General features: G+C 48.6%; 1 protein-coding gene across 1 annotated transcript in view; it reads right to left on the bottom strand.

Moving 5' to 3' along the window:
* The window catches only part of TTC7A (tetratricopeptide repeat domain 7A), a 196807-nt gene that overhangs the window by 106621 nt on the left and 63639 nt on the right, over window positions 1-26547 (bottom strand). The window contains 6 exon segments of the mRNA XM_021001283.2: window positions 1845-1949; window positions 6942-7025; window positions 8501-8638; window positions 23826-23889; window positions 24654-24811; window positions 25495-25573. Of these exon segments, the coding sequence (XP_020856942.1) occupies window positions 1845-1949; window positions 6942-7025; window positions 8501-8638; window positions 23826-23889; window positions 24654-24811; window positions 25495-25573 (628 nt within the window).

Here is a 26547-nt window from a genome sequence, read left to right as displayed (position 1 = left end):
AGCACCATTAGAATCTGATAATTCTAACCACCAGCACCACCCCCCCCAAAAAAAAAAAAACCATTAAATAAAAGCAAGGCGATCACACAGTAACGTCAGTTCAAAAAAGTCAGGAATCCTTCCCCAGCACAGTGGCCATGCCTGCCTCCCTCCTGCAACCTTTTCTCTCTTTCTTCTACTTTGGTCACGGCCAGCCTCAGATACTTCTCCATGAATTCCTAAGGAAGGCTTCCCTGGAGATGCCCTGAGGAATTCTGAGCAAGGCTTCACTGTCCAGACAGCAGCCTCTAACGGTCCTCACTGAGCTGGGAAACACCGGATACCAGGGCCTGTCCCCAGGTTCCAGGCATTAAGTGGGGAGAATTCCACCTCCTAGGATAAGCTGAACCCTCTGTCCTCTCTCCCCCTCCCAGAATTTTCCCATTCAAACTATCTAGTCCCACCCATACCCGAAAGGAATCACCATCATAACACAGGGAATGACCCTGGAAGCTTCGACTTCAAAGCCTCTCAGTGGGTCAGGACCTATCCCCTCCACAGCAGCCCATTCCATGCTGGGACACCTCGAGTTCATCAGGAAGTCAGGCTTGACATTAAGCCTGTATCTGCCTCTGCAAATATCACCTGTTCTTTCTGGCTGTGCCCTCTGGGACCAAAGAGAAGGCCCATCCCTCACACAGCATGGCCCTTCGAGCATCCCAGAGCCATCATGACTGCTTTGAGCCTTTTCTTCTCTTGCCAAGGGGCTTCCCCTGATCCTCATGACACAGACCCCAAGACCCCACGCCATCTTGGTTACCCTCCACCAGACCCTCTTCAGCTTATCCATGTCCTTCTTAAAGTTCGGCAACCAGGGGCAGCTAGGTGGTGCAGCGGATAGGGCACTGGCCCTGAAGTCAGGAGTGCCTGAGTTCAAATCTGGCCTCAGACCAAACATTTGACACTTACTAGCTGTGTGACCCTGGGCAAGTCACTTAACCCCAAATGCCTAAAAATAAAATAAAATAAATAAAATAAAGTACGGCAACAAGAACCAAATACAATCTACTAGAAACGGCCCCCAAAGAACAGATCAAGCTGGATTATGACATCATTTCTGCAAACTACAGCCTAAGACCAAGGCCAAGGGAAGCATTAGCTCCTCTGTCTGGCCAACATGCTACTAACTTGGACTGACCTCCAAGTCTACCAAGACCCCCACAGCTTTAAATGCTGTCTCACCATGCCTGCCCTAGGCTTGGGATGCTAACTTTTTGTACCCAAGGGTAAGATTTTACATTTATCTCTACTGGACTTCATCTTATCAGAGTCAGCCCAATCCTCTAGCCTGGTAAGATCTTTTCGGATCCTTACTATCATCCAGTGTTTTAACTACCCCTCCCACCTTTATGTCATCTACAAATTGGATGATCACACCTTTTGGCCATGCCCTGCCACACACAGAGCAGCCAACGTGATTGATAAGGGATGAGGGGTCTGGGCACTCCAACAGGATCCCAACCTACCTTTAGGTTTATCGAACACACTATTATCAAACACAACTGCAGAATATCAAGAGCTCAAAGGGCTTCCTGTTCCCCCTCCTCACTCCCCATTATTCACATGAGAAAACAAGAGGCAACTTGCAAAGGATCACTCTAGGTTACCAGGATTGAAAAGAAGTCCTTCCCTGTGCTTGCGACACTGTCTCCCTCAGGGAAGACAATGTGCCCACAAGCATTCGGGGTCCCTTCAGACACTCCAACATAGATACGTACTCCCCATCCAGAGTCACAATGCACCTCTGAGGACCCATCCTTGTAGCTGGCATCTTACCATTAGGTGACATGAGCTCATTGACTTACCCAGTGCAGGGACCCGATGCAAACCTTTGCAGCCAAGAGGGGCACGGTGGGATCACCAGGACGAAGCTTCGAGCATTCCTTTAGCACTGACACGGCGTGTGCCGACTGCCAAATGAAGAGGGAAGGTAGAAACAGTGTCACTCATAGGGCCTTGAGTAGTAGCAACAGCTTACAGGAGCCACCTCTGCACCCAAGGACTCGTCTCACTCATCTAAAAGGGCTATACATACGTATGTGAACACACAAACATGTATGCAGGTGCCCATGTGTGTACACATACTTAGGAGGCACCCACTTAGGTACCACAACACAGAGCCATCCATGGGCACTCTGCCCCCAGAATACAGGACTGCAAACATCATCAGGCTCAGAATCAGGGAGAAAGGGAGCCCCAGAGCTCAGGACCACAGCCTCCAGAGGCTTCCTTCCCTTGGTTCTTCCAAGCTCACTGTTCTCTCCTCTCCAAAGATAACCTGAGCAACAATCCTCCTCACGGTGTGGTGGCAGGCCCTCCACGTCAGCCCTTCCGCTTTCCAACCTAAACTATGAGGCCAAATAGGCTTTGCCCCATCTCGGGCCTACTACAGGCTTTTCAAGTCAATGCAATAAGCATGTACAGAGCTGTCCGCTAAGTACTCAGTCCCATGCTAGGCACTATGGAAGATACAAGAAAAGGGAAAGAAAGAAGGGAAATTCTCTCCTCCCTAGGAACTCAGAGGCAGGTCTAGATCAGGAATCCAAGATGCTACTTTTGCTTAGACATACTAAAATCAAGAAAATGAGAGGTTAGGAAAAGAAGAGGTAAGGAGGGAGCAGTCGCGGTGAACATGTGGTCTCACACAAGGGAATTCCCTTCCTGCCCTGCTCTCAAGGAATTACAGTCTAGCTGAAGAAACCCAATGAAGGAATATCAGAAGCAGTCTATGATCATATGCTTTACTGTATATGTCCAACCTCTGAGTACTACTCCAGTCCTGAGCATGGCAAGATCGGTATGAGCCGCAGTCATCAGAGAAGAGGAGTGCATTGGAGGCCAGAAAGAAATTGAACCACGGCTGCTTCCCTAAAGCTGCTCTTCTTCCTTCCTTCTCTGGACTTTGTAGCCATGACACAAGCTCAGCCTGGCCCAGTCAGGATGTTTTAGCAGCAACTGCCTTCGCAGCATAGTGCTAGGCTGGGTGGGGACTTGGGAAGAAGGGGAGGAGAAGAGGGCAAGGGTCTGTGACATCCAAGATCTCCCCCCCTCCCCCATGCCTTAGTCAGCCTCAGGCGTTTCCTTCTCCCACTCTGGGGCTGCTGACCTTTGGAACAGGATCCTTGGAATGCTGAATCCTCTAACTTTGACCTCCCCAATCCCCATGAAGGGATACTATTTAAGGAGTCATCTGAGGACTCAACAATCAGGAGCTAGAGTAGGGGTGGGGGCAGGCAAAAGAAGAGAGGGGCTTCAAAAAAAAATGGTGGTTACCTAGCAACTGAGTCTATGCTTTTGCTGAGAAAACCAACAGAAGGAGCAACCTAAATCATCGAACTCATACGTTATTACTGCAGGATGATGTGCCAGATATATTTATATCTCCCAATCTAACCTTCTGGAAGGCCTACCGGGGGCGGTCACAGCCATGGAACCTCAACTCCAACTTTAGGCTCCTGATAGAGATGCAGTCTTAAGTGCCCCCCCCACCCCTTCCAGCCCAGTCAAGGTCACCCTATTCAGATGGTGCTGTTGGGAGGAGCACAGACTGGTTTAGTTAACAGACAAGGATCTACTCCCAGACAGACCTTGTGATGTATCCGATGCCCCTTGGAAGGATCCCCCCAAATCACAAGACATCGGTCAGCCCAAATGCATCCTCTTGGCCCTCAAGAACTGACCAAGGCTGGCTGTAACAGTAAATCTTTGAATCCTTCAGTTCATCTCTCTGGCAAAAACTCCTCCTGTTCCTGTTCCCCAGAGCCACCCAAAGGGCCCAGCCCTTCAGAGCAGCAGTCTCACTGTAACTTGTGGTACCATGCACAGGGGTGTGAGCTTATCAAAAGGATCCTCCATCTCTTCTACAGACTCAGCTGCCTAGATATTCAAATCCAACGCCATTCCCTGAACTTGGAATTAAAAAAAACCCATCCACTTTATAGCTATATGTTATTGATGAACTACAGAATTTTAGCAATAAAAGCGAATGTGGAGGTTGTCTGGTCTAAAACCTTTATCTGACAGACCAGGAAACTGAGGCCCAATGACAACGACTTGCCCAAGAGAGCAAGGTCAGAATGCAGTTCTCTGACTACAAATTCAGGACTTATTCAGTCCTTACAATGCCCTAGGAGGCAAGTGGAGAAGATGTTATTATCTCCACCTTACAAATAATGAAGCTGAGGCCCAGAGGGCTGAGGTGAATTTCCCAAGGTTACACAGCTACTTAGTGGCAGATCCAGAACTCAGATCCCCTGACTCCCAGTCCAATATTCTCCCCATGGCACCACCCTAATGTTCTATTTCTCATCCACCAAGGCTGTGCCTAGGCTCCCCTCCCCATCAAAGTAAGGACCCAAACCCAGATCTTCCCCCCCAGAAGGGAGCAAGGCCAGAGGCCAAACCCCATGAGATAACACAGAAGAGAAAAGGGCTGACATGAAGCAATACTGAGCACAGCAGCCCTGGGCAACCTGTCAAAGCCCCAAACCACCAACTGGGTAGGGCGGGGCCAGGCCAGGCTGTCTCTCCTCATCTTCTCCTCCTCCTCCTCCTCAGTCCAGGAGGCAGTGGAGACCTGCCTGACAGGTCTCTGCAGTGTCCCCCAAACGAGCCCTGCTTGTCCTCACCTCAGTTCCTCCTCCTCCCTGGAAAGTCCTCCCCACCCTCTCCCTCTCCATCCTTCAAGGCCCAGGCTCCTCTTCTGTTTCTCCTTAAACCTCTCACAGCCTGGGATATCTGGACCACTTGGGGGCTGATGTTCTCAATGAAATCAGAGCTGCGTGTGTGTGTGTGTGTGTGTGTGTGTGTGTGTGTGTGTGTGTGTGTGTGTGTGTGTGTGTGTGTGTGTGTCGGTCATGGGCTCTGCTGGAGCACAAGCTCTGTGAGGGAAGGGACATCTCATTTTGTCTCTGCAGTGCACAGAGTCAGCACTTCATTAACACCGGCGAACTGAACTGAATTCCTTTAGAAGCAGCAGCAAGACAATGTAGAAAGGGCAGACTTAAAGTCTACTGAGGCCAAGTCTTGACTCTGGGGTTAAGAGCTCTAACACATACTGGCTGGGGTGGTAGCTTTGTGCCTCAGTTTTCTCACCTGTAAAATGGGGGTGACCATCCCTGCACTACCCACCTCGAGAGTGCTGTTGTAAACTACTGCACACCCCACAGGCCTGCACCAACACTGGCGGAAGTGTCCCTCGGGTGGCCCTCTGGGGATGGCCACAGACTTCGCCTCCCGAATCCTAGAGCTGGCACTCGCTTCTCTCCTGCTGCTGGGGGCCAGAGGACATGCTTTCTTGCTGCCTTCCCAGATGACCCTGGCCAGGTCACTTACCTCTCTGACCCCCGTTTCTAGTCTATAAAAGGTCCAGATGACCTTCCAAGTGCCTTCCAGCCCTCAATCTAGGATTCTATGTCCTGAATCACATTCACTTGGTGTGTGTGCATGAGCCTCGTGATCCCTGGGCAGGGGGTGGGAGAGAGAAGGGTGAGAGGGGGAGGGAGGGCTTTATCTCTCTGGAGCCTTCACTGAGTGCTGCCATAGAGAGCTGTTAATAAATACTGAATATTTATTCCAGGTTCTGAGAACAGAGACTTTTTGCCTAGTGGGGGTGGGAGTAATGGGAAGCACCTGGTATGGGTTAACACTTACCTGCCTGGAGAAGGATTCTTCAGATACCAGGCCACCCCCTCCACCCCTATTCCCCATACTGTATTCCTTGCTCCCAGGTTCTTTCCCCACCAGTCACTGGGGGAGTAGTCACCTCCCTCATCATTCCCATCCCCCCCAAACCCAGCCATGGTGGGCTTGCAGAAGGCTTGGCAATGGCTGTCCTAGCCCCCATCAGCAGGATTACGCATTGCAGATTCTAGGCGAGGCCTCCTCAGAGAATCCCAGGAAGGGATACTGCACAGATGGGTAGGGAGGGGCAGAGAGGAGGGAATTCCCTCAGCCCCATAAAAGGCTCAGGGTATTTACAGCTCTTAGATCAATTTGCAACCTCATGCCACATTACTTCCTCCATCCCTCCCCCATACCTAACGCCCTCCTCCTAACACCACAGCCCAAGGAAGGTTCTCTGCTCAGGACTCATGTCGGTGCCTAAAATAGACATTTATGTAAGTCTCGTTCTGACCTGGTAAGGAATGAAGACAAGGTAGGGCAAGGGGGCTGAAGTGGTACACTGGCAGGGGAAAGTGGTAGAGAATCACTGCATGCCAACCTCTCCCCACCCCCAGTCTGAGCCCCTTTAAGTCCTCACATCTTTTCACTGGACTTTGGATGAAGAATCCATCTCATCATACCCTAGTCCTGCTAACAAATTTTATGACAGCTGCCTCAACCTTCCTCCTAGGCTCCCCTAATGCACGGGTCACAGGCCCAGGAAACATCAACAACTGTTTCTCATTTCCAGAGCTCACTCAAATTGCCCGAGACAAAGCCCTGAACCAGCCAGCAAGGAGCAAACAGCCAGGATGGGCTGCCTTTTGTAAGACAAGTCACGAATGCAGACACAGACACAGACACACAGGGGCCCATGGGGAAATTCATCCATGTTACATGTGCACACATAAACATATAAGAACACTCATGCAGACATATCAGTACTGTTGAGGAGCACATAGCAATTCTCTCCCACACCCCAAAGATGCATAAATGAACTTATCTCACACACACATACATCTTCTGACAATAAAAAAGAAATTTCATTTTTCTCTGAGGTTACCAAGAGGCAGGAAATGAATTCCAGTATCCCACATGTCCATCCATTTTCAGGCAAATTACTCGACCCCAAGGGAAAAAGGAGGGAAAGAAAAAGGAATCTTTTCCTAGGCAATAGCATGCAGCCAGTGGGAGATGATACAGATGTGCATGGGATGGAAAAACAGCCAGGGCCTTACCTTCCCACAAGCCACCATGGAGAGGGCGAGCTGATACCAGAGGTGGAATTCTTCACAGGCAAACTTGATGGCTCGTTCCAGGCACTGGGAAAGCAAAGGGCACCAGAGTCAGGGGCTGCAGTGCTCCTGGATATACTGCCCTGATCCCCTGTGGCTTCTTGGGGGGAGCGAGGTAGGCTCAGCAGATGGTACTGGACTTGGAGTCAGGAAGATCCGAGTTTGAATTTTGCCCCAGATATTTATTAGGTGTGGGGTCTCTCTAGACTCTTTTCCTCCTCTGTAAAATGAGGAGTTAGACCTCTTTACCTCTAAATCTATGACTCTAAGAACTTCAGCACAAACTGGGGGCTGATTTGGCTCCTTCCTGGAGAGCCCACCCAGTGGTTTGACGAGTGGACACTGGCAGGCTCTTGTGACTGCTTGGCCATTGACATGACTGAGTGACCTTGGCTAAGTCCTCTCCTCGAGGCTTAGTTTCCTCTTCTGTAAAACCACCCCACTAGCTTTCCCTATCTCACAAGGTCATGATGGGGATTGGACAAAATAAGGTACATAAAAAATGCTCCTGAAAAGTTAAAAGTATTATAAATATGGGATTTATATTAGCCACCATCACTGTCATCATCATCATCACGCTTTCTCTTTTGTTCATCTTCAGAAAGAAACTGAGCTAAAACAACGCCATGAACAATTCTGGGGGAGATAAGAAGAGTAACTTTAAGGCAAAAGTGGGCAGCCCTTCGACACTGGAATGGGTGTGGGGCTGATTCCCAGCCTCCAACCTCACTGGGTGAGGCTTCAATATGTCCCCAAAGGGCTGGAGGGATGGTTCCAGGGAAGCCTCAGGAAAACCCATCTCCACGCCATTCTGAGGCAGAAGCAAGCATGCTGGCTCAGGACTGGACCAACGTCCAGGTGAGGGAGCCCCCTGGTGGAGTGCTACCATGAACACAGCAGGGCTGAAGTGGAGGTGGGAGGGCAGTCACTCACACATCCTTCACATCTCCTACCCCAGGGGTGTGCTAATGGTCACCAGGAAGATTAAATAAGGGCATGGGGACAGTTCAGGGCAGCCCACCCCTCGGCTAGAGGTTGCATGGACAGTGGGCCCATTTAATTTCATGAACATGAGTCTTGGCCAGAGCTTGAGAGGGCGTGGCACATGGTAGGCACTTCATAAATGCTCGTTGACTGGTCTTGACTTGCCCTCCTGGGAGCTACCCATACACGGCTCCTGACCCTGGGCATGTGGCTTGGGTCTCACTCTAGATGCCCAGCTTGAAGCTCCACCAAGATAAATACAGAAGCTAACTTCCTTGGCCTCTCAGAATCTGGGAAAGGAAGCCCCCAACCTCCCATCCTAGTCAAGAGTCTCCACAGGACGGACACAGAAGAGTTCAAGGACGCCGAAATTTCACTCTTCTGGCTTATCCCAGGGTCCAGGTTCTTTTCTGCTTTGTCTGTCTCCCTGGACTCTAATCCCCTAAATGTCACAGGGAGCCTGGGCCCAAAGGCAACAACTAGCCTTGCTGAAACGAGGGAACGGTAAGCTCCTGTACCTCAGAGAGCATGACATACTGCCCTCTTCTGCCCAACGTGATACTCAGAAGGTCGTAGACTGTGGAGGCATCCCGGAGACTGATGGTTCGGTCTTCTTTCTGTTCTGGTGAACGGCTCAGAACCACTTCCCGGGTTGCCTGCAGGTGAAAGATAATTTGGGGATGAAAATACCTAAGGCCTTAGAGACAAACAGGTCACTGAGTATCCAGAGAAGTCTGTCTTCTGGCATCTTCCTGGCACCCTGGCCATTACCACGCCTCAGCAAAGCCCAGGCCTTGGCCACGACAACAATGAGATGAAAAACTCCAGTACAACCCCATCTCACCCCCACAGGCCAAGCTGGATCACTCACCCACCATTTCTGAGACAGTGCACCAGGCATTCCAGCTACATCATCTTCTCTAGCTCAGACTCAGAATTCTGCTTTGCATTCATGTCCCTAAATCACCGCAGACTATTGTAAACATCAACAGTCTTAATTTTAAAAAAACAAACAATTTCAGGTAGGGAAGGGTCAGTTCTGCTTCCTACTCACAGAAGGAAAACTGAGGTGATAAAAAGGGATAAGAAACTAATTCAGAGAGCCCTTGTCCTATATGTACTGCTACTTTCCTTTCCCATAAAAATCTTCCCTTCTCTCTAGGTGACACAGTAGATATAGAGGGCTAGAATTACAGTTAGAAAGATCCGAGTTCAAATCCAGCCTCAAACACTTAGTAGCTGTGTAACACTGGGTTAAGTCACTTAACCTCTTTGCCTCAGCTTCCTCATCTGTAAAATGGGGAATAACGATAGCTCCTGCCTTCCAGGGCTGCTGGGAAGACCAAGTAAGATAACAGGTAAAGTGCTTTGGAGACCTTAAAGTGCTATGGAAATGTGACCTACTATTATTAGCTATTATTTTATAATGCTCTATGAATGCTAGCTGATATTTTAAGTACTTGAAGATTCCAAAAAACACCATCTCACTTGATTCTCACAACTCCAGGAGGCGGGGGTTATCATCCCCATTCTACTGCCGAGGAAACTATAGGAAAGAGAGATTAAGTGACTCGCCCAGGTGTCTGAGGCAAGACTTGACTCAACTCTTCCTGATTCTAAGGCCAGCCCTCCATCCTCTGCCCCACCTCGCTGTTCTACAGATGCCAGCTGCCATCATTCTATTTCTCACCCCACCATGGAACTCTGCTCAGTTCCATGACCAACCGCCCTCCCCAGTGGAATTCTCCCTTCTGCTCCCTCCCTAGGACCAGACCCCCTTGCTTCTACTCCCTGTATCCACTCAAGAACCTCTTCCTTCTGCTCTGCCCACATTATGGAACCCTCCTCAGCTCCATCAAGGGATTCTTGTCTTCTGAGCTCAACCACAGACTCCTTTCTCTCTTAGCTCTCTGCCCTCATGCTCACAACTCTTTGGTTTCCCTACTGCAAGTCTGCAGATTTACCAGATGGCTACCTGGGAAAAGGTGTAAGGGTGGGAGGGGGAGCACTCGAATTCCAACCTGAGGCATGACATAAAGCAACCTCACCCTGAATTTCCTCCCTTGCTGGCTCTAGGTTCAACAGGGCTCTCTTGCTTTCAGACATGTCTCAAGCTTCACCTTCTACATGAAACCTTTTCCGATCTCTTGTAATTGCCAGTGCAATGGCCTACCCTGCATTTCTTTTCTATGTATTTATTCTGCATCTACTTATATCTGTACATGTTGTCAACCTAGACAGAAGAGAAACTCCTTCCAAGTAGGGGCTGTTTCATTCTTTGTATCTCTATCCCATAGTTCAGTAGGGGCTTAGTAAATACTTTTCGATTCATTGATCTGCTTTCTGCCATCCCTTTTAAGACCTGATTCCCCTGCCAGAGGCAACAGACTAAACCCTAAACGGAATGGGTCAGTTGGCCAGACTCTGAAGGAGGGGAGGCTGAGGGGAGCTGGCTTCCCAAGCCAGCCTGGCCAGGCAGTATCTATTAGGGCAGCATACTGCGGCAGACCTCTCCAAACCTGAAGTCTTACACGCCATCCTGCTATCACTTGTTACTGTGTGAGACAGAGAGCAAAAACAGATGTGGACACAGAACATCTGGGCCTGAATCCTGATTTTGACTATCATTAGCCATACAACCATAAATATGTCACTTAACCTCTTTAAGGCTGTTTCCTTACCTGTAAAATGGGAAGAATAATATTGGCACAATCTAACCTTGCAGGGGTATAAAGTGTGGGCTCATGCTATTTTCTTCCTCTAATAAAAAGGAACCTCAGGGTCAGCCATTCTTTCTCTATTTAATTCAACTTAACATCACAGGCATGGAGCCAGAAGGGCCCTCAGAGATCATCTGCTCTAAACATCAGGGAGAAAGACAGAGGAAGGGGTGGTGTGAAGGGGTCAGGAGGCCAGGGCTAAATTATGGACATTGGTCCTAAATCCCCTCGTGTACACAGATGGCAACTACCCCTTTTCCTCCCTTCCTCCTCTCACCCTCTGCTAGAGGTAAACTAATTCCTGCTCCAGTGTTCCTGACAAAGGGGTCTTAACTCCCGGGGGTCTCTTTCTGCACTGGAATATGGAGGGGCATTTGGGAGACTGAAAATCCTTAGGATCCCAAAAGAACGAATCTCTAATGGTAGAACTTGACTGAAGGAGATATCTCGGGGGCAAGGGGCCTATCTAAACCCCTTGAAATCATACCACATAGGCAGCTGCCTCTTCTGTCTAGAGAGGTCAGCCCAGTTTACCCAGGGATGAGCCATGTGACCTTCTGGCATCCAGACCAATCTCGGGGCAAATTAGTACCGAAGGCCCAGGAAGAAATGGGGAGCTCACCCTGGCCTCCAAATGGTTAAGGGGGTGGAGAAGTGCCAGCCATATTCTCCTTGTTACCAACAAAATCCACCCACACATCGACCAAGGGGTGGGGGTGGGGAATGACGATGAACAGCTCTGCAGCATGGTTCCACTGAGCTCAAAAGTGATCTCAGAGCTCCCTCTGGGCCCCTGCACTGCACCAACGTTCCCAGCTCCCAACCACTCCCCTCCACCTCCCGCCCTGGGCCTCTGAGTCACTGCCTACAAAAGGCACACCGGTGTTGGAGCCCTCTCCAGCCAGTCAGCATCAAATGGGTCCCAAGCCTGAACACGGACCCTGAGAACCATGAGAAGGGAAGGGGGAAACACAGTCCCCTGCCTTCTGAGAAATCTTTGGGTGGGTGGCAGAGACACAGTCCCCACCTTCCAGCAGCCTTCACTATGGGTGGGAGGGACATAAGGATAACAGTAGCTCACCTTCATGACGCACTTTTAAGTTTTACAAAACATTTTACACATGCCATCTCATTTGACCCTCATAACCCTGTGAAACCAGTGCTATTATGAGCCCCCATCTGACAGACAAGGAAACAAGAGGCCCCAAGTGACCTGCCTGGGATCACTTAGTTGATAAGTTGAGGCAGAATGTGAACTTAGATCTTCCTGATACCAACCCTTGGTGTTATCCACATTATGCCACAGGGTTTCTCCAGGCACTGACTAGTCCCTGGCCTAAGGGCACTTTTACTCTTCTTCCCTGGGGAGGAAAGAAACCCACAAGGGCTAGCAATAAAGATGAAAGGGCCCCAAGGGAAAGACGAGAGGGTCATATAAACAAGATGAACTTGTTCACAGCACTAGGGAGGGGCATAGGGCTAGGAAATACAGTTGAAACCAAGAGATTTGAGTTCAAATTCTAACCCTTTTGTGACTCTGGGCAAATCAAGGCAGAAGGGTTAGGAAGTAGACCCTGAGATTTTTCACCAGTGTCTCTCTAGTCAGACATGCTGCCCCCCTTTATACTTGCAACATTCACTTCTTTCTTCATGGCTGCTGTGAGCAAAGTGCTTTCTAAGCCTTAAATGGTGATATCAGCCTAAGCCAAAGGCCATGGCCAGGTGACCCACGACAGTTTTCTGGTGGAAGGGAGTTTTGAGCAGCATTTTGAAGGAGAGAGGCAGAAAGGATTCGGGGGAACAGAGTAAGGGCTTTTCAGCTCTGGAGCCTGTGGGAAGGCTCCAGGATAAGAAATGCCTGGTTGTGTTTAAGGAAGAATGAGCAGTCTTCCTGAGCTCCAGCTAGGCAAATGCCAGTGGTCCCCTAACTCCAGCTGGCCAGCTCCCCTAAGAATAACCCCAGTGACAATCTTGACACTCATTAAAATAACATTCAGGGGCAAATGTGAGAAAGGACAGGAAGCTCCTCTCACCCGAGGGCCACCTAGAAGGGAATGCCAACAACTGTTAGCTGGTGATGGACGCAGGCTTATCCTCACTGTGGCCTGTAGGCCTGGAAAAGCTGACCCTCCAAGGCACGGACTCTTTCCGTCATCCTTGGAACTGTGACCTGCCAGCAACCAGCGCAGGGTGATGTCGAGACTCTGCCAGGGAGAAGGAAATGACCACTCCAGGTCAGAGACTGTGGGCCCCCAGCAACTACAAAATCAGCATCAGGGAAAAACAGTTCCTAAGAAGTTAGGTCAGGGGGTGCTGAGGGAGGCCCCGTGGCAGCAGGCATGCTGGCAAGGCAAGGCTGGCCACAAGGTGTGATGTGGTTACCACAGGAAGAGCAGCTTGTCTGTGGCACGGTTGCCATGGTTTTGGGCAGGGTGTCTGGGCTGGGCTGTGGTTGCCAGGCTGCAGCTCTGTCAGTAGCTGCTGTCAACAGGACTGGGGGAAGGGGAGGATGTACGCAGTGGGGAGGGGGCTAGTGGGTAACGGAGGAAACCCACAGCTACAGCTCAGAGGCCGACCAAGTCTGTAGCAGTAAATGGCTCAGAGATTTCAGAAAACGGGGAAAAAACGCAGTTCAGAAAAACCAATTGACACACTGGGTCTGATAGCATATTCCAGTCACAGGCCTCCAATTCTGCAAGGAAGATTCAGTTACTATTATTATTATTATTATTATTAAAGAGATCACAAGATCTCTTTAATAAATGAGATCTCTCTGCTGCTGGAAAGGGTATCAGAATGTAGAGTCTCGGAGGGTAAGGACTGATCCCACTTTCGTAACTGTAGTCCCAAGTTAACGGTACTTGGCACTGCCCTGGACAGGCCCATTCTTTGCCTTCCCCCACCCCACCCCCAAGGCTTTTTCAGGACCTAAATCTTATGATTCATAGTCCCCCCCTTAAATCTGACAACATAAAGCATTGCTAGAGCTGTCCCTGGGCCTGGACTGCTGTGGGCCCCTACCTCCTTTCCTCAGCTCATCAACCCCATACCTTTTTCTTCATTTAACTAGACTCTTGAAATCTTACCCCATTTAGGAAGCTTTCCTCGACTCATAGGAAAGGTCCCTCTGCAGGCATCTTGGTGACTTAGGGGCTAGCTAAAAGTCAGGTGCTTAAGTAACACAAAGGGACCTTACCAGGACCACCTCACCCTGGGAATAATCACTGATATTAATAGCACCCAGAATGCCCTCTCCTCAACACCCCCTTCTGGGATTCCCCAGGTTCTTTCAAGATCCACCTCAAGCAGCATTGTGTACATGAGCTCTTTCCTGGAGCCCTGGCTGCTGGTGCCACCTCCCCCTTTGAGGTTACCTTGTTAGCTCTTCTGCATATATTCAAATACACAGTCAATGAGCATGCTGCTTCTTCTGTTCGGATGGAAGCTGACATTACAAAATGTCTGGATTTCTGTCCCTGAATCCTTCACAGCAGCACTGTTTGGTATATACTTGTAACTAGTGCTTAATAAGGGCTTGATGACTGACTAATGATCTTTTCACTGTACTTTTACTGACACTCTCATTTGATTCTCAAAACATCCCTGAAGACTCATCTCCAAGGTCTCTTGCTCTTCTACAATCTGTGATTCTGGTAGAGTTATTACCCTCATTTTGGAGACTGGCAAACGAGGGCCCAGAGAAGGCCCGGGCTGCAGTGGTTTGCCCAAGGTAACACAGTGAGCCAAGACTAGGATCCAGGTTGGTTGACTTCCAAGTTTCCTCAGGTTTGCACTCCCAGTAGTAGATAACAGAGGGATTCAGAGCCTCTTCCCAATCCTCTGCTAACAACAGAACTTCTCATTCTCCTCTTCTGTGTCCTTCACTCCTGGATCAGGATGGGCTGGATAAATGACGCACACTGAAGGGTTATGGGTGCTCACTTGGCATAGTACCCACCCAAAGGGGCACAGGACACAGATGTGGTTAGAGAAATGCCCCAATCAAAATCAAGGCCAGCCCTTTCACAAGAAGGTCACTGAGACCCAGTATCTATAGGAAAATTGGATTCTGCAGGTGTCTCATGGATAAATCACCTCAACAACAGGCCACCCAATCACTGAACATCCAGTGAGCAAGAAAGTCTTGAGCAACCACCCCTCATTTTTCTGAGCAATTATCTAAGCTTGGGGAAGAAAAGGCTCAGGGAACCATGACAGATGTCTTCAAATAGGTGAAGGGTCATCATGTGAAAGAAGGATTCGATGTGTTCTGCAAGGCCAGGGAGAGAAGAATCCCAAGTCCCATGGGTGGAAGCTGTTAAGTGGACAATTCAGACTTGATGCCATGAAACACCTCCTAATAATTAGAATTAGTTAAATCAATAAGCATTAATTAAGCACCTACTCTATGCCAAGACACTGAGCTAAGCACAAGGGGTATAAAGACAAAAACAGTCCCTGCCCTCAAGGGGCTCCCAGTCTAAGAGAAGAGAGGAGAGGAATGAGATTCCTCAAATGGCAGCAGGCTCCCTGCCACTGAAGGTCTTCCATCTGAGGTCCCCTTCCAATGCCGAGATTGTGTGCTTCACCTACGCCTCTCTGTAGGCACCTGTCAAAACTGAAGCAGAAGCAGCAGGAGGAAAGAAGCTTCCTGGAATTGTCAATGAGGACCTAGATAGTTTGGGAGGCCAACCCCCTCCCTGAAGGACGTTCTAATGTTTGGCTTCTTCTCCCCAGCAGACATAATTACCATTGGCTAGAGCAGCCATTATATATAGCCCAGAAATAACACGTTACATCTCCCATCTACTGGGATGACAGACACCCCAGCCCACATCAACCCCCAGATTGGGCTCGCCCCACACTTCACTCCAGTTTCATAAGTCTTAGCACATTTTGCTGCCTGGCAAGAAGGGCCTCGAGTTTCCAAGAGGGAACTTGAAGTCTCCCTTGGACCAGATCTCCTCCTTTGGAGCAGAACCCTTCTCCTTTCCTCAAAGGCCAAAGGAGGAATCAGAAGGAATGTTTCCCATCTAGTACCGCCCAAGGAGGCTGGGCTGGGAGGACACAATGTACCTCAAAGGAATCTCCTGGACATGTTAAGAGTCAGATAAAATCTTCTCACTGATACTAGAAACAAAATCTTCCTTCCCAGTGGGCTCCAAGGTGTCTAAAGACCAGAGATGCTCTTAGAATCTGGTCTGAGGGATGTAGTAAAGCTAACAACTTTCAGGAAGGAACTAAGTTAGACTCTCAGTAAGCAGCCAAACATATACTCCAGAGAGGTGACCTTACTTAAGGCAACTGGTACGTTCTCGAAAGGCTCCAGAAAAAGCCAAGTTCTGCCAACTGAGTCAAAATTTAAATGTATGAAGAAGTTGTAATGTTGAAAAAGTCCCCATAATGAATCCTTTTTATAATGTGAAGAATTCTTTGGCAAAGCACATTAGCCCACCCTTCCTCCTTTCCTACCCCAAGTGTTCCTGCCCCCACCCCTCTAGACACACTGAATGCACTAATTTATCTGTTTGGTAAATACCGCTTTTTAAATATAAGGTTTGCTTCAAGTAGGGTCCACCAGGAAACCACTTGTGCCGGCGTGGGGTAGTACACCGCCTGGCATCTTCATGGCTTTCACAGAGCAACTGCCTAACCTGACCACCAGAAAGTAGCCATTTATGCTAGTAATTACGGCCAGATAATACATAAAGCTAATATTTATTACAGAGTGCCTTGTACTGGGGATAGTAAATGCTCTTTCTACTTTATCCCTCGGCACCACGAAAAAGGTATGGAATAGATTTTATATTAGGAAAAGTGAGCTATAGAGTAAGAAAAGGATAACAGTGAGGACCAGGGTAGTTCTAAGAGTTACTGGAAGTGATGTAGCAAAATCATCAATAAGTCCTCCCCTTCCCTTCCTCTTTCCTTCCTTCCCTCCCTTCTCAATGACCCTCCCCCTATGCCTAATCCTATGTTACCAAGGAGGGACTAGAAACAGAAACACAAACCAAAATGCTGAAATGACCTGAACTGCTTTGCTGGGCCTCAGATGGAATCAACACAAAATGTTCATTCTTTACTGAACTGCAAACCAGAGGATGTTCAATGAATACCTAGTGAACAGGGCCCAAAAGGCAACCTGGCCCATAGATTTCCTAAAACTACCAAGACAGAACATGCAACAAGCAATCATTTGGAAAGTGTATACTCCACTAACAGCAACATTGTGTGCTGACCGACTTTGACAGACTTACCTCTTCTCAGCAATACAAGGATCTAAGACAATTCCAAAAGACTCATGATAGAAAATGTTATCCACATCCAAAGAAAGAACTATAGTCTGAATGCAGACCAAAGCATACTATTTTTTTTTGTTTCTTTTTTCTCGTAGTTTTCCCTTTGGTTCTAATTCTTCTTTACAACATAACTAATGTGGAAATAGGTTTAATATGATTATACATGTATAGCCTATATCAGATTGCATGCCTTCTTGGGGAGGGGGAGAAAATTTAGAACTCAAAATCTTATAGAAGTGAATGATGAAAACAAAAAACAAATAATTTTTTTAAAAATGAAGTGTATACTCAATGCAATGCACTGTGCTAGGCCACTGGAGAGCTACCTTAAACAACACTCAGTCCCTACCTGGGTAGGGGGCTATAAGACAGAAATATACAAAGTAGAATGTGAAAAGTACACGAGGCACATAAAGTGCTACCAGCTAAGATGAAAGAGACTTAACTTCCAGCGAAGAACACCCTAGAAGGAAGCAGCTGAGCCTCAGAAAAGGTTGGACAGTATCTGAGAAGTACTAGGAGTATCTGAGCCTTTGGGGAGAATGGAAGGCATTCCACGTGGAGGGGTACAACATAGGCAAAGTCACGGAGGAGGAAAAGTGGAAGACTTGTTTAGGAATTGATGAGTATAGAATTTACAAGGGAAGGAGTGAGAACAGTGGCAACTAACATTGATACAGCATTTACCACGTGCCAGGCACTATGCTAAAGGGCCCTAGAATTATTTTGTTATTTGGTCTGCAAAAAGCCAGAGAGGTAGGTGCTGTTATTATCCTCATTTTACAGGGGAGCAAAACCCTGCCCAGGGTCACCCTGCTAAGTGCCTGACATTGGATTTGAACTCGGGTTTTCTTGACTCCACGTCGGAAGTACTTTCATTACTGCTGGTTAGATCCAGATTATAATCGACATTTACAGAGCACTTTGAGATTGTCAAAGCCCTTTCTGTACATTTCCTTATTTGACTCTCATTTTAAAGGTGAGGAAACAGTGCCCGCTGTTACAGCTAGTAAGTGTCTAAGGTCTCTGACTGCCTCCAGCAGTCTGCACACTGCACATTCTGAACACTACCTGGAACACTGGACTGACACGTTCAGTCTTGTGTGGCGGGCAGCTGGAAGTCACTGAAAGTGACCAGGCAGTGGTGATGATGTGATTGCACCTGTGTGCCAGGAAGAGCAACTGGAGGGCAACAGAGCTGAGGCGGCTGTCCCAGGAAAGGGGAGGAAGGCCTGAACTAGGCTGGTAGCAATGGGAGCACTCACAGAATGGGACTGCACCCCCGAGCGGGCATTGCAGAAGTCCAGCTAAGGGGACCAAGTGGCTGCCCCCAGGGAGCATTACCACTGCCCTGCTAGTCCCCCCACCCTCCCCGTGCCGTTCTAGATTACGGCTCACTGACATTTTCTTCTCCCTTATAAGGTACAAAGTGAATGCCAGACCAACCTGGCCTCACCAGCATTTTATGCTTTGATAGTCTGATTCTAGAAAGTCTAGTGAATTAGCTCGAGCACCAACTGACTCACTGGCTGCTGCTGGATTTTTTGTTGTGGGGGGTGGGGGGTGAGGTGGTGGTTCAAAGTCATTGAAGAAAAATGTGTGTTTAGTTCAGCAAACTACTGCTGTTGATTCTAGCTGTTGGTTTGAGTTGCTAAGGCAACTATGTGTGTGTGTGTATGTATGCTATGTCCTTGGGAACACAGCAGAAACAAAAAAAAGCACCTGAAACTCTATCTCTACCTCTCTCATTCAAACAGATGCACATCTAGGTTGCAAGGGTTCACATAAAAGAAACTCGGGGATTTTCCTATTGGCAACTCAAGGATGGAACAAAGGATCAGAATGTTAGAGCCAGAATGTGCCTTAATGGTACTTTAAAGTTGCAAAGTACTTTACATAGGGTAACTCATTTGATCCAAACAACCCTGGGAGGTAGGGGCCATTATTAGCTCCATTTTAGAGATGAGAAAACTAAGGCTAGCAAAGACAAAGTCACTTGACCAGAATGACCCAGCTAACCAGCGTCTGAGGCAGTGTTAGAACTGTGGTCTTCCTGACTCCAAAATCAAACTCTATCCACAGTGCAATCTGTTTGCCTAGGGCCTGAGAGCCTATTTCAACCTTACCACTGTAACAATAACAATAACAACTTGATTTTACAGCCCTTTGGGATGCACAAAGCACTTCTCTGACAACAACCTTGTGAAGTAAGCCATTAGGTAAGTGATCCAGATTTTACCCATGAGAAATCTGAGCTCAGAAGTTAAGTGACTTCAAACAATAAATCAGTCAACACTTACTAAGCACCCTCGTGCCAGGCATTGTGCTAAGTGCTGGGGATACAAAAAGAGGTAAAAGGCAGAACTTACATTTTAATGGGGGAGACAACTCCAATATGTGTGACTCATCTAGAGTCATACAGTAAGACCAGAATTTGAGCCCACGGTCTAATATATTAAGACCTTAAAGATCCCAAGGTCTAGTCCATATTTTACCTCTTGACCCCTCTCCCCTTCAGAGGCCTAGAGAGGTCAGGTGTCATACAGCTGTAAAGTTTCACACCCAGATCCTCTAATTCCCTGATCCAACCTCTCTCCATGCCAAACTCCAGCTCCTTCCACAATAAGAAAACAGGCCCCCCCAGATAGTGACTTCCTGAAGGCCACACAACTTATTAGTGTAAGAAGAGAAACCAGAACTCACGTCTCCTGATTCCTCAGTCCAGGACTCTTTCCAACAGTGGTACAGAGGAGTCAAAAGGACTTGGGTTCAAATCCTCTGTGTCTGTGTGACCTTGGGCAAACCACTTAACCTCTCTAAGCCTGTTTCCTCATCTATAAAATGGAGTGGGGAGACTGAGTGACCTCTAAGGTCCCTTTCCCTATGGTTTTATAATCCTATTTGTTCTGATCTAGAGCATCACGATTCAGTGTTAAGACTCAAGATTTGGAAGTCAGAGGACCTTTCTACATAGATAGATCATTGGCCATAATGTAGTCCCCTGCTCATGAACAGGCAGAGAAATCCACGCTACTATGGGGAGCGTGCTGCCCTCAAGTGCAGAAGTGACAAGGCTAACCTGTCTCCAAAGAATTCGAGTTCTCAGCCCTGGTCCCCTGTTCTAGCTCTGCTGCTGGGTCATACTTTGCTCCCCTGGTAACCTTAGGCTTTATCTCTCTGGGCCTCAGTTTCCTCATCTATAGAATGGGGGGGAGGGGGAGCCGGAGTGGACTAGATGACCTCTAAGGTCATTTTTAGCTCTTAATTTTATGCCCAGCCAAAGCACAAAAGATCCTGCAAAGGATCAGCCACACTTGGAATTCCTCCCCTGTTCACGATATTGACTGCTCCGTGGCATTCTAATCCAGGTGACTCACAGTAGGCCAGCAAAGCTGCCCGAGGTGGGGACCTCCAACACCCCCTGCTGCAGCAATCTCTGCCTGGCAGCCTGGTGAGCAGAGAGGCTGATCAGGCCTTGCAGGTGGTCTCCATCTTAATGGCTTCCCTAATTCTGCAGATACCATAAGATGTTAAGCAGACGCCAAGGCAGCCGGCTGATATCTGATAGGCTTCACCCCAGCTGAGCATCTGCACCTGGACACAGTTCCTGTAGAAGCCAATGAAAACTCCGCCAGCATCAAGATCAGGTAAGAATGTCTGGGACTTTGGGTCATGGAAACGTGGTGGCTGAGCTGTGAAGGGACCACAAGTCTGGGTTGCCAGGACTCAACATTTCCACTGGCCTTCACTATGACCTTAGAACCAAGGCGGATGGATTGTGGAAAAAGAAGTACAATAAGACAGCTATAAAAGGTTGGAAGGCAGTCACCGGGCTCTTGCCTTGGGTTCCTGGGGCTACAGGAAGGTGGAATGAGATTGGAGCAGGATGGGTGGGGAGATGGTGTTAAATACTTGTTCATTCCAATCCTGACTTAAGTCTAAGGCTTATGTTTTCTCTACAGGCCTCAACTTTTCTAAATATTTCAAGAGGCGCTGATGCAGATTTATGAGAGCATGCTTCCAGGTTCGGTAAGGGCCCAAGTAAGGTGATTGTTTGCAAAATGGCCAGAGTGGACAAAGAAGCCCTCCTGTGCTTGACTAATTCCTGAGCTTTACATTCTTCCAGATTCTCAAAGAAAACCCTACACCACTACCCACCTCACCCACTGTTAACAAACACTTCCCAATTTTTGCCACCGACCAATTATTTGTGTTATTGCAAAAGGGAAAAAAAAAAGTTGGACAAAAGGAAAATTTTCTTTCTCAATACAAAAATATGGCAGTTCATCTAAAGTCCTGGTTTTTGTTAAAAAGCAACAGCTCAGACCTCAATCAGCTGAATGTTATGGACATACGGGTATTTTGGCAGAATGACCATCTGAATGGAAAGCTTGTGGTCCAGTGGCACCATACTAAGCAGTTGGTCTACAGGCAGGATTAGGGCTCAGTCTATGGTGTGGGTTGGGGCAGGGAGGAATCAATGTCTATGGCTGGAGGCCCTTTCTACAACAAGAATTCTTGAGTCAATTCATAACCACAGACAGTGACCATTCTGGGGCTAAGGAACAAAGCAAAGGGCGCTGGATCCAGGGTTACAGGACCAGAGTTCAAATCCTATCTGTGACACCACTTGCCTGACCTTGGAGAAGTGGCCTCCCTGGGCCTGCTTCCTCATCTGGACCACATGGTCTCTAAGGCCCCTGCCCACTATATCTAGAGTAGAGGGGTTAGCCCCCTTTTTTGTGTCATGGACCCATCTGGCAGTCCGGTGAAGCCCATGCACCCCACCTTCACAGATTAACGCTAATAAAATAAAAGCACACAGGACTACAAAGGAAACCAACGATGGTGAAGTTCAATTATCAAAACGTTTGTAAAACTAGGCCCACCGACCCAAGGTTAAGAAGCTCTGAGCCTAAGGTGCTAGACAGCTGGATGGACATATAGTAGTTCCCCATTCTTGAACAGTCAGAGAAACCCACACTACTACAGGGAATGCATGCCGTCCTGAAATACAGAAGTGACAAGACTAATAAGCTGCCTTCAGGGACTCTGACCTCCAGCACTGTCCCCTGTGTGGCACAGTCCTCCCTAGGCTAGGGTCAGCAGTCGGTCTCCAGGCAGGATTAGGGCTGAGTCAATGGCTAGAGATCAAGTCCACAGTTAAGGCTGAGGAGGCACCACGTCCATGACCAGAGGTCCTCTTTAGAACTAGAATCCTTGAGTCAATTTGTAGCCACAGCCAGTGACCAACTGGGCCAAGCTTCAAGGGAGGAGATTTTGACTTGATACCAGGAAGAAGTTTCTAATACGCAGAGCTGCCCACTCATGACGTGGGAGGCTTTCCTCATCCCTGAAAACATGTATGCTGCAACTGGTTCACCATTTGTCAGGGGTATTTTAAGGGTGGGTTCCTGTGTGGGGTGGGAGGTAAACCAAAGCACTTCCAACTCTAAGATGCTATGATTTTATGGCTAGGGTCAGAGGTCAGTCTGTGGCAGGGATTAGTGAACAGCTTATTAGCCTTTAGAGAGCTCAAACCCGGGGCTATGGCTCTAAATCACTGAGCCAACCATGCACAGATGTTCTTACAATAAATAACCATTCACCCACTTCATGCATCTACAATTCTGCAAACTTTCCTGGACAAGGGTTACTTCAGTTAACATTCACATCTTACTCCTTGCACTGGGACCTTGAATGGACAGTAGTTTCTCTGTCTGGGTTGCTTTAGCTCCACACCACATTTCTCTCCTACTACCTACCTACTTGTTGGAAGGTCTGCGAGTTGTGGTCAGTGAGCTAGGAAAGCCGCCCAGTATCAGATCTGGGCAAACTTCTTCACAGCTTCTGTGGATCTGAGCCCATAAACAGTGTGGGAGCTTTGGAAGATTTGTTTGGGGACAGAAAGGGGCGGGGGTGAAGTATTTCCTTGTCAAGCTCTACCAATCCAGCCTGCTGCCAAATTAATCATCCTTAAACACCATTTTTATTCTCTGTTCAAAAACCTTCATGGGCTCCCCACTGCCGACAGACTCCTAAAGCTGGCAGGCCCTCCAGGCCCTCCCAGTATTTCTCTCATCTCCCACTTCAGCCAGACAGGTGTCCTCCCTGCCCCTCAAACACATGGGTGTTTCCCTCATCCGTGTCTTTCCACCTCTCCTGGAATGCCCTTTCCATTTTCTTGATGACTCGCCAAGTCCAATCCCTGCTTCCAGGTTCAGCTTAAATCTCAGCTCCACGAAGCCTTCTGGAACCACTCGAGTGTACAGCCAGCACCTACAACTCACCTGGCACTTCTGATACACTGCCACCTTCTCATGTGTACATGTAACATCTCCCCCAGTGAGACTGTAAGCTCTGGGAGGGCAAGGAGGCGATAATCTTATGCTCTCTTTACCCCTCAAGGCGCCCAGGTCAGGATGGGATAGAGAATCAAGGCTCAGTGAATCTGACTGATATTCGCATGTGGCAAACTGAGGGGAGGTAGATAAGGAACGGAGGCAGCCCCCTTAACTGTCCTTCCCTCTTCTCTCCACTGAAGAAAACTCAGTGAATCCCAAAGCTGGCCCCTTCACCTCCTGCCCAGGCCCCACACTTCAGATGGGACCTGCGGGACAGGAGATGGGGGCGGAGGGCAGTAGGTGCAGGGGCTAGTCTGTGAAGTTTCTAGCTCCTGGACACTGTTCTCCCCACCACTCCCAATCCCCAGTCAGAATTTGGCTTCCGCCTGGAGGAGACCCGTCCTGCTGCCCCAAGTACGCTACGTGACCCCACGTTCTCCAGTGCAGTGCGCAAGGGGCCATCAACCCTGGCTGGCTTACCATGGACTCGCTGATGAGAAGAACCAGCAGAGCCTCCTCGATGTTGTCTTTTGGGCAGTAGAGACTGAAAGACACAAACCGAGTCCCTGCTCAGATGCCACCTCCTTAGCCCCAATCTGCTTCATCACTGAAAATGGGGTCAGCCCAGGACCCATCTCCCTCTGTCGCTCTCACATCAGTCCCTGGAAACATGAAGCATCTTTTGCATGATTCATAAGCTACCGGACACTATCTTCTGAGAAGCAGCTCTTTTTCTGAGAATCAAGCTCTTTTCAGTACCCCCCCATGACCAACTCCCAGACCCTTCCCATAGAGGAAAAATTGTCAGGTCTGAGACTGCAAATTGTCAAACAAGGGGTGAAATGTCCCTTCCCAAGACTGCAGGGACATCCTACAGGAGAGGAAGGAAGACTGTCTAACAGGCACTGACAAATTACGGGCTTTGGAAAATGCAGTCACATAGTCAACTTTCAATTATCTGTACTACGAGGAGAGGAGTGTCACAAATACTCCAGCAAAACAGGGGGTAATCCCAAGCAGCAGAAAGCCACCACATCCCTTGGCTGGCCTTAGAATGCATCATATGCTCATCCTCCACCCCTGCAGATGTTCTTGGCTTAAGCTGACCTGAAATTGAGTTTGCATCCTGAGTTCCCACCTGACTTACTTTAAGGGGCAGAGGGGTTGGGAAGGAGTCCATTTACAAACTAACTGGGTGACCTGGGGACTGCACTCTGAGCACAGATGACCTGCAGGATTGCAGGCGGGCTTGGCGGGAGCTAGTTTAGCTTTCTGGGGACAGGGTGAGCAGGACACGCGAGGGCTTACTTGTCTCCAGCGTAGAGATCGGGCTTCCTGAGAGGCTGGGTGATGAAGGAATTCTGTTCTTTGCCCATGAACTCTGGCAGAGGATGTGACAGGGGCCCCCAGTAGCAGTCCTCACTCAGGGAATGCAGGAGTATTCCCGCCAGCTGCTTCGCAGCCGTCTGCCAGAGAGAAGAGGCCAAGTCCAGCACTTCACCCACAATCAGTCCCTTCCAACACACATCTTTGTGACATCCTTTCTTCTCCAATCCCCCTGTGTCATTCATCGCACACTCTCCTTCAAGGCTCCACTCAACACCTATCTCCTATATGAAGTCCTCCTGGACTGCTCCAGTCCATACCCAGAACTCCTTCCCTTCTCCTATAGGCATTTCTATTCAACGCTGTCGTCTACCGTCTGCTGTAATTGTATGTCTAGGGATGTGGCCTCCCCAAAAAGACAAAACTCATTAAGGGTTGAGGCTATGAGGATATCACATAGGAATTTCTCACCCAGACAAGTCTCCATATCATCCCAGAGAGAAACCAGAGAGTTTCCTGGCTGCAAAGACACTTGTGAGCTCTGCCTCTGAGTGACCTCCTGAGGTCCAAGGGGACTAGCCTGCATGAGGCCCAAGGAGGAGAAGGCAGAGTAGCCAGGAACAAGCCCCCGGATGTCACAGCAGCCCCAAGAGCCTGAGGTCACTCCAGGGACAGAACTGCTCTACAGTCGCCCATGACCACGTGAGCAGCACACATACCCATGCATGCATGTGCACGCGCACACACACACACACACACACACACACACACACACACACACACACGCTCTCTCTCTCTGGCCTCCACAGGATTTCCTCATTACCACTTTGAAGTTCTGGGTGGCTCGAGTCTCCACAATCCGCAGGACTTCGCGCAGCTCACTCATGCCCTTCACGATGTCCCTGGTGGGAGAGCAGAAGCGATATCAATGGCCAGCCTCATCACACCCGAGAAAACTCCTTGAGCAAGGAGTTACTTTAGCTTGAGTTCCATTTGAAAACAGGATGGAGAGTAAATGTTTAAAAGGAAAAGGAGACGATCAGGAGCCCCAGTGACCCCAATAACTAGGTAAATTAGAGCAAACTTTCCACAAAGGCACCTGAAAAAGGCAAGCAAGACTGCTGGGTTTTTGTTTTCCTCAAAAAGACAGAGACTAGGGACAAAGATCCAGGCTTCCCAGGATAGGGTTACTTTAATTAGTATTTACCTCACTGAACTCCTGTGGGATTCAAAGGAGATAATCTACGTAAAGAGCTTGGCAAAAGCACCATATCAATGTTATTATTCCTAATAGCGATAGTTGAGATGTTACCATAGCTCGCCTATCCAGAGACTTCTCTGCCACTTCTTTGCCTCAGTGTGCCCAAGGTACACACAATACATTGGCAGCAACGAGGCGGGAGTCACTGAGAACTCTCCCCATCATCTTCACAAGGCAGCCCAGCGCACTGGAGAAGAGTTTGGGGCCTTGGAATTTGGGAGCTGTCAGTTCCAATCCTTCCTCTAATACTGCCTAGCTGTGTGCCATTGGGTAAGTTATTAAACGGGCCTCAGTATCATCACTATAAAACAGGGATGATAAGAATACCTTCACTGCACACTTACAAGTTTGCTTTCAAGACTCAATTAGGACAATGAAGGTAAAGGCAAACTGTATGAAAGCCATCATCATTCAGGCGTTTGCCTATCAACTGAACCAACCTACTAATTTTCCAATCTCTCCCTGTCTACTGGCCGCTTCTTTGCTGCTTTCAAGCGCACATATCCCAGCCCAGTCTCCCCCAGACTCAAAGTCAAAACAGAACAAAAAACTCTCACTTGATTTGCCTATGCCCACTAGCTTTCATCCTATACCTCTCCACCCTTGTATGGCTAA

This window comes from Phascolarctos cinereus, unplaced genomic scaffold (genome assembly GCF_003287225.1).
Source record: "Phascolarctos cinereus isolate Bilbo 61053 unplaced genomic scaffold, phaCin_HiC Scaffold_2;HRSCAF=192, whole genome shotgun sequence".
Taxonomy (NCBI): Eukaryota; Metazoa; Chordata; class Mammalia; order Diprotodontia; family Phascolarctidae; genus Phascolarctos; species Phascolarctos cinereus.
The sequence above is the reverse complement of the archived record's forward strand: the minus strand, read 5'-3'. Positions and strand labels throughout refer to the sequence as shown.